Here is a 14,910-nt window from a genome sequence, read left to right as displayed (position 1 = left end):
GGGCAGACTTCCAGCTCAGCTTACACTGTAGTTACAGAGTGGGGAAGGTAATGGTTTGTTGGGGGAAAAGGTATTTAGGCGGTTTCCATGGTAGCTGGCTTCCTCACAAATGCAGCAGCGGGATGCAGCCCACACATTGTAAACCACCCTGTAGTGTAGGCTATGCAGTGAAGGCACTCTCTACGCCCACCAAGTTCAAGCTTCTATAGCTGTTGCTGTGCAGTGCTCCAGGGTGCAAAACTTCACTCAGCTTAATATCTATGTTGCTGCAACAATCGCTGTTGCAACTCTCTTTCATGTTGCTTACCGCACCGGTCCAGAAGTTGCTGCAGATGTGAGAAACTCCAAACCATGTCAAACCTGATCAGTGGAAGAAGTGGTCTTTTCCGGTACTTAATATAGCACAAAACAGTAGCATACATTTCCCTGGACATTTGAGTTGTATTTTTATTTGTTACATGTAAATCTTTATGGTAACTTGCAACAGTGCATACAGTCATGCATAAACACATTACTGACAATAATTTGTCACATAATCTTAAACCATCATCTCTACCAAGTGAGCAGGCCTCATACTGACAGAGCAATCACATATAATTCATTCAGAAAACACCATGCTGCAACAATGACTCTGTTTACACGCATATGTAACTTACTCTGATTATGAGCATCATTTGATTAAAATGTTGATTAAACACTGTGGAAAAATATGTAAGGCTGTTCCACGTCATACCACAAACTGCCGACTCCCTAGATAAAAATATGTCAATCAATTTTTAGTTGTTTTTTTTTTTAGCTCCAACAGATACGTCTAATTTGGTGAAAGCATAGACTTACATTTTTTGTAAACATATTACATATACTCAGTTTGCCACGTAAGCTGTCAAACCTTCTAAACTTTCTATTTGAGCTGTTACAATTGTAAACAATTACAAGCCCAGGTGACACTGAATAACTTAACTTTAGCAAACTAAATGTCTCATTGCTACACGCTTACCATTGATATCCCGTTGTTCCCTTTGTCATCTATTTTCTCTTCCTTTGCCTTAGGTCTGGCATGTGGAATGGATTTACAAAGCATAAATTAAAGGTATTTTATCATTACTTTTCCCTTTTCTTGTATTTTATCACCTTTTCCCTCTCCAAACTCTCCTCACCTTCGAGTGAGGAAATTATTTCTGAACATTCACGAGGCCCAGTTGACCTTCTGAGCGCCTGGATCTTTTTCTAATTTTGATAAATTAAAGGTTTGTTTTTTCAATCAAAAATCAGATAAAATGGGAGAACATTATAAGCAGCTGTGAGGACACAAACAAACCAAACGTCAGGTCAGAATTAGAGACAGGGAAGTGCTCTTTATTCACAGGCAATGATTTTTTTTACTCAACAGATATTCTAAGAAAATAATTTTGTTGTTTTTAAAGAAGTGGTATAAATGTTCTATTCAATTTGATTCTATATTATGAAAGAGAGGGTTGATATTTAACTAGCTCAGAGAACCTACCACAAAATAATCTGCAGCATACAAAACACCCAATCAAAAGCTAAATAATAGGCCTACAGTCCAGTTCACAGCTGAACACAGTTGGGACCAGTTGGGCCTGTTTAACTTAATAGAATGATCCTTGCAAAATGGTTATAGACAACATAAATGCAGGCCTAGTGCAGTGTGTAGTTGCCAGACACTCTCTTAAACAGTAATAATTAGCACTTGATCACTCGGCATCATGTAAAATCTGGAAATTCAAATGTATAGAAAATCAAAATTGTTTTCCAACTTGTTTTTCTGACAAGGCAAAATATCAATTATGCTATTCTTCAATTCACAACTGCTTTAGGCTGATCAGGACAGTGGTGTAGGCTACTGTACATATAAATGTATTATTGTGTAGCAGGTGGCAGCAAGATCTGGCATGTTTATGTTTATGTTGCTGGTGTTCTCTACAAAGTTTAGCAGCAATAAATAATGAGATGAGCACTTGCACTGATGACCTCTAGAAGACCCAGGCTGCTGTTGGGGAGACTGAAGGTGAGAACAAGTCAAGTCAAGTTTATTTATGTAGACATTCATCACAAAAGCATGTCTCAAAGGACTTTAAAGAGATCTATATCTGACTACGGAAGAGGATTGGGGCCACATGTGAAAAATGTATTTGAGTTCTGAGTTTAAAGACAGAATTCTGAGATGAAAGTCAGAATCCTGAGAATAAAGTCAGAATTCAGACGAACTCAAATACATTTTTCACATGTGGCCCTAATCTTCTTCCGTATCAACAATCAATCACAAAACAAAATTATGCAATACAGTATGCATTTACTTTAAAACTTGTAAAAAAGCAGTACTGATTTGTGAAGATTGTCTCATGTAACAAAACATATGAATATCTCAAGCCTGTGTTAAACACAGAGCTTATTTTCGGCATCAATTAAAAAGCCCATTGAACTTATAGTGAGGCCACGGCCAATGAACCATGGTGGAGCTAACTTCCAAACGTCTTCACTGGGCCACCCTACTGTATATTCAGATGTGATTCTGGTTGGAATATCGAAAATGTAGGATTTTTTCTTCTGATCCTAAGGGATCCTAAGTCCTCAGACAAAAATGCCAAGTATGCTGCTAAAACTTAACTGGACTTACAAAGTAGTCAGCCAAGTTAAGTGATAGCCTGTTTACGCTTAATTATAATAATTGGCATAATTCTGTAATGCTGTTATTTTATTTTTTATCTTCAAATTGCATAAAAAACATGTGCATCACTGTATGCACCTATTTACACACAGGTACATTTTGCCAACCTCTGATTGGGACATGCTTTTTTTTGGTGGTATTTAAAATTTAAACCGTGATACTTGGGCTTGTAGTCAAATTCCTGGTAGTAATGAGAAATGAAAGGGAGAATCCACGCTGGCTACTTCAGTTATCAGTTCAGCAAACTGTCAAATGATTTCACTCAATATTCCAATGTGGTAGTTGCCCTCATGACTACCAGCCATTTAGCATTAGCATGGCTAACTTTTGCTGATGCAGGCAGGTACAGAATCGGCTTAACCAAAACAATAAAAGCTGAATTTCGTTTTCACCTGCTTCCTCTCGTGCAAAAGAGCAAGATAAAAAGAATAGCATTGATCATGCTTTAAAACTGAGGCATACATAATTCAACTCTTCACAGACAGCTTTGGCTGAACTGAACTCGAGATTAAGACCGCCACCACAAGGGGTAATGAGACGTGAAGGGGGAACAGCAACTGCTACAGTAAAGGGAAAAAGTCACTAGTCTCCCGTGTATATGTGGTAGATGTTAGCAGTTCACTTGTTCTAGTGTGGTTCTGCAGGGAACAGGCAGAACCCACCGTTGTCTGCCCACTACCTTTGGATTCTTTTAGGAAGCGTAAAGAGGTTTGTTTATGCAGCACTACTTTTGTGTACATCCGACAATTTTTTGTACAAACTAAGAGAACGAACTGCGGCATTTTTTTCCAAAGAAGCAACACAAACTTGACTGTAATGCCGGAATTAACTAGTTTCAGTTTCTGTCCTAAAGTATCGTACTCGTTTTGTTCCTTAAGGACGAGAACGGTTGCGTATTTAGTGGATCTATTTCTTTTGGATGGCTGTGCTGCGCCTTTCTCTCCCTCGCTCCTATGCTAGCCGCCATCTTGAATTTTAATGTTAATTTCTAAAAAAAAATGTGTTTCCTGTGATATTTTCATTTAGGGTGTCGTGCCAAAATTGGATTGTTATAAGGACTAGCGTTTTATTTCGGGGTTTTTTTTGTTTCGGAAGAAACACTTAGTGAGTATTCTGTGTTTGTTTTGTTTCTCTTGTCGATCCAAGACATTTGCCACTTTACCAACGCGTGAAAATGCTTTCAGCTTCATGTTATACATCATGTTAAATAACGTTGCATACAACGAGCGACAAATTTGCTTGTTCCAATAGCTATCATAGATCGTAGCTATAATTATATAGTTGGGTAAACTAGCCTCGATTTGCTTACAAACGAGACAACTAGCCAGTTAGCTAATGGCTTCCCCATCAAACACCCTAAGCTAGCTAACGTTATCTTCTGTGGTTCACTGGATGTGCAGGTTTGTACGTTAGTAGCATAGCTAGTCGCTGGGAGGAAATGTATACTTTGTTGGATAACATGAACTCTTGGTCTGAAATCAGCTGGTGTCGTTGAATATCTGATGGATAACTAAGTTATATCGTTAACGTGAAAAATCGTGAATTACGTTGCGTTTACCGATAGGTGTTATATTACTTAGCTGTGCTGGCTAACATTGGACGCTAACGTTAGTAGCTTGCTAACGTTAAGTTCGTCGCTAGCTGGCATCAACTGCTAGCTAGTGCCAAACTTAGCGTTAGCTAATTCTTTAAGGTTGCGTTACAACCGGGACAACTATTAGCAAACGTAGGCCATTAACGTAGCTGTGTTTATTTGTTGACTGTTAGTTGTTTCCTTGCTTGATGGCAAACTTGGAGGCAGTCTGAAATGTGGGGGTAATGTATTATGGTTTAATACTACTTAATATCATGTAGCCTTCTAATATTACTGTGTTTCGTTCTTTGTCTTAAAGTACAGGTTAACTAGCTAGCAATTCTGTACACTTGCTACCCCACGTTAGCTACAGATTGCCATGGCAAATTGCCGGCTTTCGCTGCATGCTAACGAAGTGGATGGGTGGAGAGACAGCAGTTGTTAGCAAACAATGCAAGCTAAACTGATAGCTGAGGCCGAGGTTGGACTCTAGTTATCGGCATGGCCTTCCGGGTTTCCGCAGCTAACGTTAAGCATGAGCTCTGTGGCATGTTGCGTTTTATTGTGGCTAACGTTAGCCTTTGAGCTACAATATTATGCGTCTTATGTATTTATTATAATTGAGATGATGTCCGATGTGACGCAATTGTACCTTGAAAAAACCCCCGAACGATTTACGTGGTCAATGTATAAACATGATAGGAGGGGTATTTATGCGATTATGCAGTCCATAAATTAACCAAGCCATAATTTCAATGCATGGATGATGGCACTCAAGACGATACTATTGCACTTGACAGAAAGCCAAAGCATTATTTCATCTTACCACTAAGTGGCGCTGCAGGACCGTTTCAGTCTGTTTTGGTCAACACTGCTATGCTGTTTATTGGTCAGACACTACCATGGTGTAAAAAACACCAGTGGATTGTCTTTTTCTGGTCTCATTTGCATTTCACCAGCTATCATATACAGCATTCTATTTTGTAACCTTTGTTTATCAGGAGAATAGAGTTACTGGACATGTAGGTGCTTTTTTTTATTTTTTTTGCAACACCTGGCTTTCACATTCATTCAGTTACATACCTTTACACCTGGGAGCTGCTCAGTACAGCCACAGTCTTATAACATTGACCACTGACCAGTTCCACTGGAGCAGTTGGGGTTTAAATGCCTTGCTCATGGATGGTATTGGTGGTAGTTGCTGAGGGAGGCGAGAGTGTAACTCATTGGTTTCTCTGCCCAGATTTTTCCTGGGGATTTGAACTGCCAACCTTGTTGTCACAAACCTACTTCTCTAACCTTTAGTTTACTGCTGCCTCCATGCAGGACTCTCAGGTTTGGTCAACACACTGAAATAAACTTGGGACTTGGTAAAATAGTGAAAGTGGCTGTACAAATGTGGATTTCTTCTACAAGAAATTGTTTCTGTATATACCAATCTAGAGGCTTTGTAAGTTACAATGCATCATCTTTGTGCTTCATAAATTGTGAAGTTATTATTGTCCAAAGTGGATGGGGCAAGCAGTCAGAGTGGAGAGAGCAATTGCTGATTGTGTTCATTCCTGAGAATATTCCCATGACAAATGCAGCATAGTTTCTCGTTAATTGGCAGGACTTTCCAAAGCAGTCATTTTTTAACACACAAGGATCAGCTTGTAAAGTGCAGTAAGACATTGTAAAACAACTCTGTTTAGTCTTAAGTAGTCCACAAGTAAACATGATCAACCAAGGAAGATTTTTTGAAAATGGAATCCCTGTACAGTTGAATGCAATGTATTTTTTTCATTTAAAAAAAAAAAATCACCACAAAGAACTTAATCCTTTGTCAGTGAGCCTTGAACATAACCACCAAATGCAATGTTTCCTTCCCATTGCATGTGTATTCTTCTGTCAATGTAAAAGAAGCAACTAACTGTCTAGACTGTTCAGCTGTCCAACTAGTAACGTAGGTCATTTCCACTCTGCCTCCAGGTTATAAACTCTAGACCCCAGTCTTCCCCACTCAAGAGTGTCCCTTCAACTCGGAGACTAAATGCAACTGGACCAGGGGGCTTGTGGGCATGAAGTGGCTGGGCGAATCCAAGAACATGGTATTAAATGGCAGACGACACGGAAGCAAGTTTACCAGTGAGCAACCTGTGAGCCAGAGCCAGACTCGCTCTCAGCACCCACAGCGGGCATCCCTGCGCCCCAGCAAAAACCACCCCAGTAGCCGAAGATGTAGCCGTAGTGAGTGGGCTGTTTTTATGTTTCCAAACTTAAAGGCTCATCAACAGTTGCACACATCAATATAAAGTTACGTTTGGTTTTTGCAGGGTTCACTGCGGCCAGCCTGGAGGCAGAGAGGCGTTATGTGCCCTCCTCAGGAATGACCGCGAAGGAGCTGTGTGAGAACGATGATCTGACCACAAGCCTCATCCTAGACCCGTACCTGGGCTTTCAAACTCACAAAATGAACACCAGGTCAGTGGACTCCAACACAGTGGGATGGTTTTGGGAAATGGGGCTGCCAAGGGGTGATGTAACTCTTATCTAACTCTTATCAAAACATTCTCGTTGATGTGCGATGATGTCCGTTGCGTTCCCCAGAGGAGAATTGGTTTAGATTACACTGAATTTCATTTCTAATTTTGATGTTTATAAATGCGTTTTGTTCCATTCCTGTGCCACCACAGATTTCGACCAATCAAGGGAAGGCAAGAGGAGCTGAAGGACATCATCGAGCGGTTCAAGAAACATGACAACCTGGAGAAAGCCTTCAGAGCGTTGACATCAGGAGACTGGTCGCGACATCATTTTCTCCATAAGACGAAAGCCCAGGAGAAGCTCTTCAAACAACATGTGAGATATCGTCTCTGTAAAACCATTCAATCATTTCTAGCATCCCAGTTAATCAAATCGGTCACTAACTTCATATTTTATGCAGGTATTTGTCTATCTCCGGATGTTTGCCACTGACAGCGGGTTTGAGATTCTCCCGTGTAATCGCTATTCATCAGAGCAAAATGGAGCTAAAATTGTGGCAACAAAGGAGTGGTGAGGACATACTGCCATCTGTCATTTCGGATTATCACAACACCCCTTGTCTACACTACCCACAACACCTTCCCTTAGCCCTCATCTGCTATATGTATTTGACTACCCTCTCTACCTCCTGTACTAAAATCTAAATGTCCTTTTAGCACTTTCTTTTTATGTTTTTTGCACTTCTTTATTGCTACACAACTTGTGATGATGGACATGCACAAATGTTCACTCAGTCTACTCTGGATACCTGGCAGCTAAATGCCTATATAAGATAATGTGTTGTTGCAGGCTGTAACCCACCCATTACTTTTGTCTTTCAGGAAACGAAATGATAAGATTGAGTACCTGGTGGGATGCATTGCTGAGCTTTCAGAGAGTGAGGAGAACATGCTGCTTCGGCATGGGGAGAATGACTTCAGTGTCATGTATTCCACCCGCAAGAACTGTGCTCAACTGTGGCTGGGGCCTGCAGCCTTCATCAATCATGGTATTAGTTTTTATAGTCTCGAGTGATTGTCGTTAGTGAGTGCTGTAACAACATAATGAGATGCCTGAATCTTGAGGATTTTGCTCTTTGGAAAAGTAATTTAAATCTGTAATGTATTGTTTGAGGGTTGGAGTTTTTGGTCCCTTCAGTCATGTTTTCTAATCCCACAAGTCCTAAATATATATATAAATACTCCTCATTAGGATATTGAGTTCATTTTTTCACCCCCCTCTCCCATCTTTTTTCCAGATTGCCGGCCAAATTGCAAGGTAGGTTTCTTAAAAGGGGCAGAAACCATTGGGTCTCACTTGCTTTGTTATTGTTAGATGTGGAAGCTCGGTAAATAAACAAATTGATTTTTTTTTCTCTTTTTTTTTTAGTTTGTATCGACAGGACGAGACACAGCCTGTGTCAAGGTTTTGAGGGACATTGAACCAGGAGAGGAAATCTCCTGTTACTACGGAGATGGTTTTTTTGGGGAAAACAATGAATTTTGTGAATGCTATACATGCGAACGGTAGGTGTTATATTTTGAATGACTTCATAACAATCAAACACACTATCAGAAACACAAGTTATACGTATATGCCTTGGGGTAGAATGTATCCAAAACACCCTGAAAAGCTCTGCACATCCTCCTCTGTTTAGGACGTGAATAACAAGTCATGTAGTTATTCAGGAAAAAAAACGAATACTATTAAAACAGCGCAGGTGTCCCTGTCGGAAAAGACAAGACACAGCAGGAAAACTTATGTAGCTCAGTTTGCTCAACAGCTATAGCCTTGTGGGCCAGATGAGATCTTGCAATTGAATCACGTGTTGTGCTTGTCAGTGTATCTTGTAACAAAGTCAAGTACTACTGTGGACTCTTTAGTTGTGCATCACATTCATTTTGCTAGAGTCTGCCCTTAAAAATTGTAATTGTATCTTTGATTGATCTTTCACTTTGAGCAACAGAAAATGTCAGAAAGCGCACATTGACAGTGTTGAGTTGTGTCTGGAATTTACCTTACGCTTGCACATAAATATGAACCATATATTTAATTGTAAATCAGTAAAGTTATTTCAGCAAGTAAAGTTATTTCAGCAAGTAAAGCTGAAATAACTGATAGCAACTACCACATTTTTTTCCAATCTATTTCTCAGAGAATTCAAATTGGCATGGAATGTCTCATGCTTTTGAATGTGATTAAGTTGTTGCCTAAAAAGCAAAGAGTTTGTATGCCCATCCTTAATGATGATATAGTAAAGGTATTAATTGTTTTGCAATTGTTTTGTTTTGTTTTTCAGACGAGGCACTGGTGCTTTCAAATCCAAAGCTGGGCTGCCAGTGGAAGTGCCAGTGATCAACAGCAAGTACGGGTTGCGGGAGACAGACAAGCGTCTCAACAGGCTGAAGAAGCTAGGGGAAGGGAGCAGGAGCTCGGACAGCCACTCTGTTGGCTCCCACACCGACGTAGACTCTCAGGAAATGCCAAAAACACATCCATGTAAGAGTCCCCTCAAAATTTGATCTAAAACTCCATGGTACTTCCACAACAAGGGATAGGGGTTCAGATCCTACACGCCAAATATTTATACATTCACAGTAATGTAAAAATGCTTTGGATATGGCCTGTGAAGTTGTTTTGTAACAAAAGTGCCACGGGAGTTAATCCGTGACAAGAAAAATAATGCAAGGTTGGAAAGAGTATTTGAAAATTTAATTGAACTGCTCAGAACTGCAATCAGCAATGTCATCTGTTGGATTGCTCTAACTCAGTAGCATAATCAGTTTACTTGCAGTTAATTTTAGATTAGTCAGTCTTAAGTCAAACAGGCAATTCACTCCCAGTTTAGACTGCAGTTTGAATTGCCCTGTCAACAAATGGGGAATGGGTATTGATTGGAATGGATCAGTTCTAATGCCATTTCCTCGATTCTTAACAGAATCATTCTTCAGAATCGTAACGATTCTTTTTGATTTTAGAAGATCTTCAAATCATGTAATGAAACTAGCACCCGATGTATTTCTGATTGGAAAACCTGTAAAAAGGATAGATTAGGAAACTACAAACACTGTTGGTACAGATACCTACAAAAATACATTTGCTGTGCTTTTCACTTAAGTCCATAGGCCTAGTCTGATATTTATTTGGTTATAGACTTAGCCATCACCTCACATCGTGCTCCTTTTTCTTAAATAGGTAGTGCAACATTACATAAGGGAATAGGGATAGATTATTACTTTCTGCCAGACAGCATTAAAGGGCCATGTGTTTTCGATTGTGTGGAATCACTGACAAAATCCCGGAATCTGAGTTTATACATGGAACTGAGCCATAAACAGAATTTTAAGGCTTCGGGGGAAGCTATTGTGGAAATAGAAACTATTAGAAAAAAAATGAAGAGAAACATATCGTCTGTGTCTGGTGAAAACCTGTAATTGCTGATTTTCATGTTTTGACATAAAATGAAAGAATGCATAGTTCACTGTGTTGAGAAAGTTCCATGACCCTTGGTCTAATGTAACTTTTAAAACCAATTGGAAAACCGCAAAAATGCTTGGTGGTCAGGCTAATAATAGGGCTGTTATTCGTAATTCTTGAAAAGTTGAGAACCAAGGTTTTCACCTGACAATGATAATTAAATATCATGGTAATGTTTATGGGGAGCAGAGATGTTTTTTGGATGGTGTGTGTGTATGGTGTGTGTGTGTGTGTGTGTGTGTGTGTACATCCGAAAACCCATCTGCAGCTGAACTCCTCTAAACAGTTTGTACAAACATTCACCTATTTTCACTTATTTTGCAAAGAACATTAATGTGTATTTGCTTTCTGAGTGTCATGTGGTGACAGTTTTGTGCAATGTGTGTGTGTGTGTGTGTGTGTGTGTGTGTGTGCGTGCGCACATTCATCTTCATCTAGTCATCTAGTTCTGGGTGAAGACTTGCCCTTACTTCCTGATGTATGAAATGCTTTGGACTAGGGATTAGATTTACCAAAAATGATTCTAAGATCAGACCTATGATATCAGCGCTCACAATGATAATGTGTTGTATGCCTATTATAACAATAGATACATGGACTAAGACAACAAAACTAGGGTTGTGGGTATTATTGAGTTGTATAAAACATTAGAAAGTGTGTTAATTCTAGACAGACACAGAAAAATGTAAAAACAAATTGATAGGGCTATGCTAATGCAGTTTTTGGCCAGCATCATTTCTAAACTGTTGCATGTTAACAATGAACATAACAGGCAGATGTGAGAATTTGTATTATATTTCTGGAAAAATGTGCTATGTATTAAGCAACATCTCATCTTTTCCCTCTAGCTGTAAGAAAAAGAACTTCCCCTGGCATGAAGTTCAGTAAAACCAGGACTCAAACCAGACAGACTCTTTCAAGAGCTCTTACCTCTACCTCACCTTCTAAACAAGGTCATATAAACAATAACAGGGTACCAAAGAGACTAAAATCCCAATCCAAGCCTTCACTAAGTAAAGTCCAGTTGCGGAGTCGCAGGAGGGGTGCAGAGCCTAAGGCGTTGGCCAAAGGAGAGACTTGCCGGCTGGGTCTCAGGGAGTCAAAGGTGTCGCTGTGTAAAGGTGTCACTGTCAAGAAGGAGAAAGATGCACAGGGGCCGGTGCAGCAGACACTAGGCCAGCGGGGCTGCCTGACCCGTCACGCCGCCAAGGAAAACAGCAACCTGCCAGGTGTGCAAGGCTGTGAGGGTAGCCAATCTTCGACTTACAGAACTCGCAGGTCCACTAGGACCCTTGTAAAAGCCCAGGAAACTGCAGCTGGAGTTAAGCTGGAGCCCAGTGCTCTGGATGGCTTGAGCCCAGTCCCTGGTGGGGTGGTCATTAAAACGGAGCCAGCCGACATGGAGGAGTATCTCCACCACGGGTTAGGACTGGAGCAGCCGGCACTAGACACTGGCTATGCCAGAAGAGGAACCTGCACCAGGCGCAAACGGATGACACGGCTCAGGCCCGAGAGGACAATTAAATGTGAGGACTCGTACGGTGAGCCGTTCATGCCAGTGGCAGCTGCTGGCCACACTACTAACTTTACAGACTGTGGTAATATGCTGTTGGGCTTCTCCGACAGACACAGAGACTACAATGGGGTCGCCAATGGCAGCAAATCCCTCCGCAGGGACAAGGGTAAGAGCAGCTGCCGGTCACAAGGCAAGGGGAAGAAGAAGCGTCAGATCACACGCTACGACGCACAGCTGATCCTGGAGAACAGCACGGGCATCCCCAAACTGACGCTCCGCCGGCGGAGGGACAGCAGCAGTAGCAAGACCAATGATCCCAGCGATGCCATTGGCTCCTCCAGCATGTCGGCCTCCACAGTGAACTCCGCGTCCTCCAGCAAGATCAGCATCAAGTTCAGTAAGGACCACGATAAAGACAAGGGCAGCTCATATGTAGCCAAACTGAACAATGGCTTTGCCCCTGTGGTCCACAATAGCTCCACCAAGCTGAAGATCCAGCTAAAGAGAGAGGACGATGCACGGAGAATATCCCAGACAAAGGCGGACCAGATCTCCTACAACGGGGACATGGGTCCGAGTCTGGAGGCTAGGAATGGTGGGCACCGGACCCAAAAGGTCATGGCAGACTCTTCATCTGAAGAGGACAACGGAGAGGAAGGGGAGGATGACGATGACTACTTTGACAATGAGTTTGAAGATGATTTCATTCCACTCCCTCCAGCTAAGCGCCTCCGACTTATTGTGGGTAAAGACTCCATAGACATCGATATCTCCTCCAGGAGGAGAGAGGATCAGTCTCTGAGGCTCAATGCATAAGCTGTGGAGCTCATCACTCCACCTTTTCCTGTAAATAAAGATGACTCACTAATCAACTGTTGTGTTGATGTAAAAGAAGTACAGTAATTTAAAAACAAAAAGTTGCTGAAAAATTAAGAATCTAAATGAACGTTATTAAACTAAAGGGGCTGTTAACCTAAAACAAATCTCTGTTGTTCACTTAAGTTGTATTCATCAGCAGGTTTCTAGCGTAATTTGAGTTCTTATTAATACAAATGGCATTGAATCAGATAGGCAAAGGTTAACTCATCCAGTCCATTTCTATGGCATTGTTACATGCATATACTATGCTAAACGTAAGCTGCAGGAATTTGCTAGGTATCCCTCATATTGACTTCTCTCTGATTAATCTGGCAGGACCCTGTCAAGTGAAAAACAAGAGAATTTGTTTTAAGTTCAACTATTCCTTTAAGTGAATGCACTTGTTGTTATATTCATAATGGACATGGATATTGTAGAAAGTGTACAGTATGGTGACTATCCCCTCTGTCTCATAGGCAGATTTTTATCGAACTTTTGATTTTTGTCTCATAGTTTGTAATTTGTGTGACAAACCATACTTAATGTATGGAATGCTTGGTCCAGAGATATTCTGATAAGATCAGTCAGTGCATTTGGAAATAAGTGCCATGTTCTCATTATCCCAGTAGTTTCTCAGAAAACAACCACTTAAATTCCAATAATTCATTGATTATCAGTGTTATTTACTGTGTAAGTTCAGCATGTGTCTGGTAGAGCTCAAGCATAAGAACGACGTTAAACCTTTAAGCAAATCTGTTTCTTCATGACATTCACCTGAGCAGCGTAGAGGGGTTATTGTTCAAGCAGATTTGTTTTAGATTTGGCATGGATTGATAACATTAAAGAATAATTGGTTTCAATAGAAAGGGAATGGAGTCAACTCCCAACTGCTCATTCAGAGCATTGTAAGGAAATTTAAGTTGCTAATTTAGCTGCAGAATTCCAACAAGTAAAAGCACACGTTTTTATAATAAAAAGTTGAGTACAGTCAAGAGCGTTTCACAAGAAGTGACAGTGAATAAATGGACCAATGTTTGAGTTATTGGATTTCAGTCTTGGAGCTACTGTATAATGGTAACATGGCACACATGATAGTTCAAGCCTTTTTAACAATCATTCAAGTAGGTAACTCAAAATCAAAGCAAATGCATATGTAAAGGTTGCCTGTATGAATTATAAATCTGTAATCATGAAGTTATAAAAGTAATGTACAGAAAGACTGGCTCAAGTCCCTCAGTACAATTTGAGATTTATTTTCATTCAAGTCCAGTCTCACTTTTTTTTTACTGACAGATTATGGAAGAAAGCAAGTGGCATCCATTGACACTGGAGGTGAAAAAAATCATGTATTCTCTGAAATTTACACACTAGCTTAGAATTGTATATTCTTTTCTCTCTTTGGTGCTATTTTATTTCCTTACCATCCATTTGCCAGGCCCTTTGTTTGAAATAATAGCTATCCTATATAACTCTCAGTTGATAGATGGTGGCAGCATTAACTTCAATAGGCCCAAAGTTTTTAGAGCCAAACCTTTTACATCAGTAATACCCATTTTATCAGTTGTATCTGTAGCCTACTGTAGCTGTAATCTGCATTTTTTTTTGTAACGGGAATGGATCTGCTTTCAGTTTTTAATTTGCTAAATCATGTGAAAAATTGTCCATCATCCAACAGCATTAGGTGCCTTAACAAAGAGCTTTTGGACACATTTTAGACCAAATTTGTAACATGACGAATTAATGAAGAGTGAAAATGCTAAGCCATCTTTCCCCCTTGAAATATTGGAACACTTATTTTTATTTTTTTATTTTTTATTTTTTTCAAGGTCCACCGTCAGTCCTTCTGTATATTATTTTTGTTGTTTTAGTTTGTGGAAGTTAATGAACTGCCCAATAGATCAAGGGATCAACTGAGATGAATGTTAACCCACTTTTTTCTGTTCATATGTACTGTTCATATCACCAGCAGCTAATCACAGTTCTGAACCTGGCTAAATCTGTCTTTTCCTTCCGTGGACGTCTCCATTCTACACTGTATACTGTTCCAGGTGTACCGTCTGTGTGGTCTTTGTCCAATAGACAGCTGTCGAGATTTCCAATTGATGAGTTAAAAAAAACAAAAAACAAATGTGAATAGTTTGCGGACATTTTAGCGTGTTGCGTGGGTAGTGGGAAACATGTAAAGAGAATTAAAAATGGGCAGTGCTTATATTGTCCAGTATGTAAATCATGTGAACACATCTTGTACTTATTTAACAGTTTTGAATACTTGAAAACTATATAAAGTTTCTT

General features: G+C 40.1%; 1 protein-coding gene across 1 annotated transcript; it reads left to right on the top strand.

The window, feature by feature from the left end:
- Positions 1–3,266: 3,266 nt before the first annotated feature.
- kmt5b (lysine methyltransferase 5B) lies at positions 3,267–14,910 on the top strand. Its single transcript, XM_071541645.1, has 10 exons — positions 3,267–3,397; positions 6,234–6,491; positions 6,578–6,725; positions 6,938–7,103; positions 7,189–7,298; positions 7,610–7,776; positions 8,026–8,045; positions 8,157–8,293; positions 9,067–9,266; positions 11,093–14,910. Exons 2-10 carry the CDS (start codon positions 6,323–6,325, stop codon positions 12,574–12,576), a joined length of 2,601 nt encoding a protein of 866 aa, XP_071397746.1. The 5' UTR covers positions 3,267–3,397; positions 6,234–6,322; the 3' UTR covers positions 12,577–14,910.

Source organism: Centroberyx affinis, unplaced genomic scaffold (genome assembly GCF_046629955.1).
Source record: "Centroberyx affinis isolate AG114_WGS23_722 - 3 ecotype Tasmania unplaced genomic scaffold, CSIRO-AGI_Caff_v1 ptg003918l_1, whole genome shotgun sequence".
NCBI lineage: Eukaryota > Metazoa > Chordata > Actinopteri > Beryciformes > Berycidae > Centroberyx > Centroberyx affinis.
Note: the sequence above shows the minus strand (reverse complement) of the source record. Positions and strands in the feature narration are given on the sequence as shown.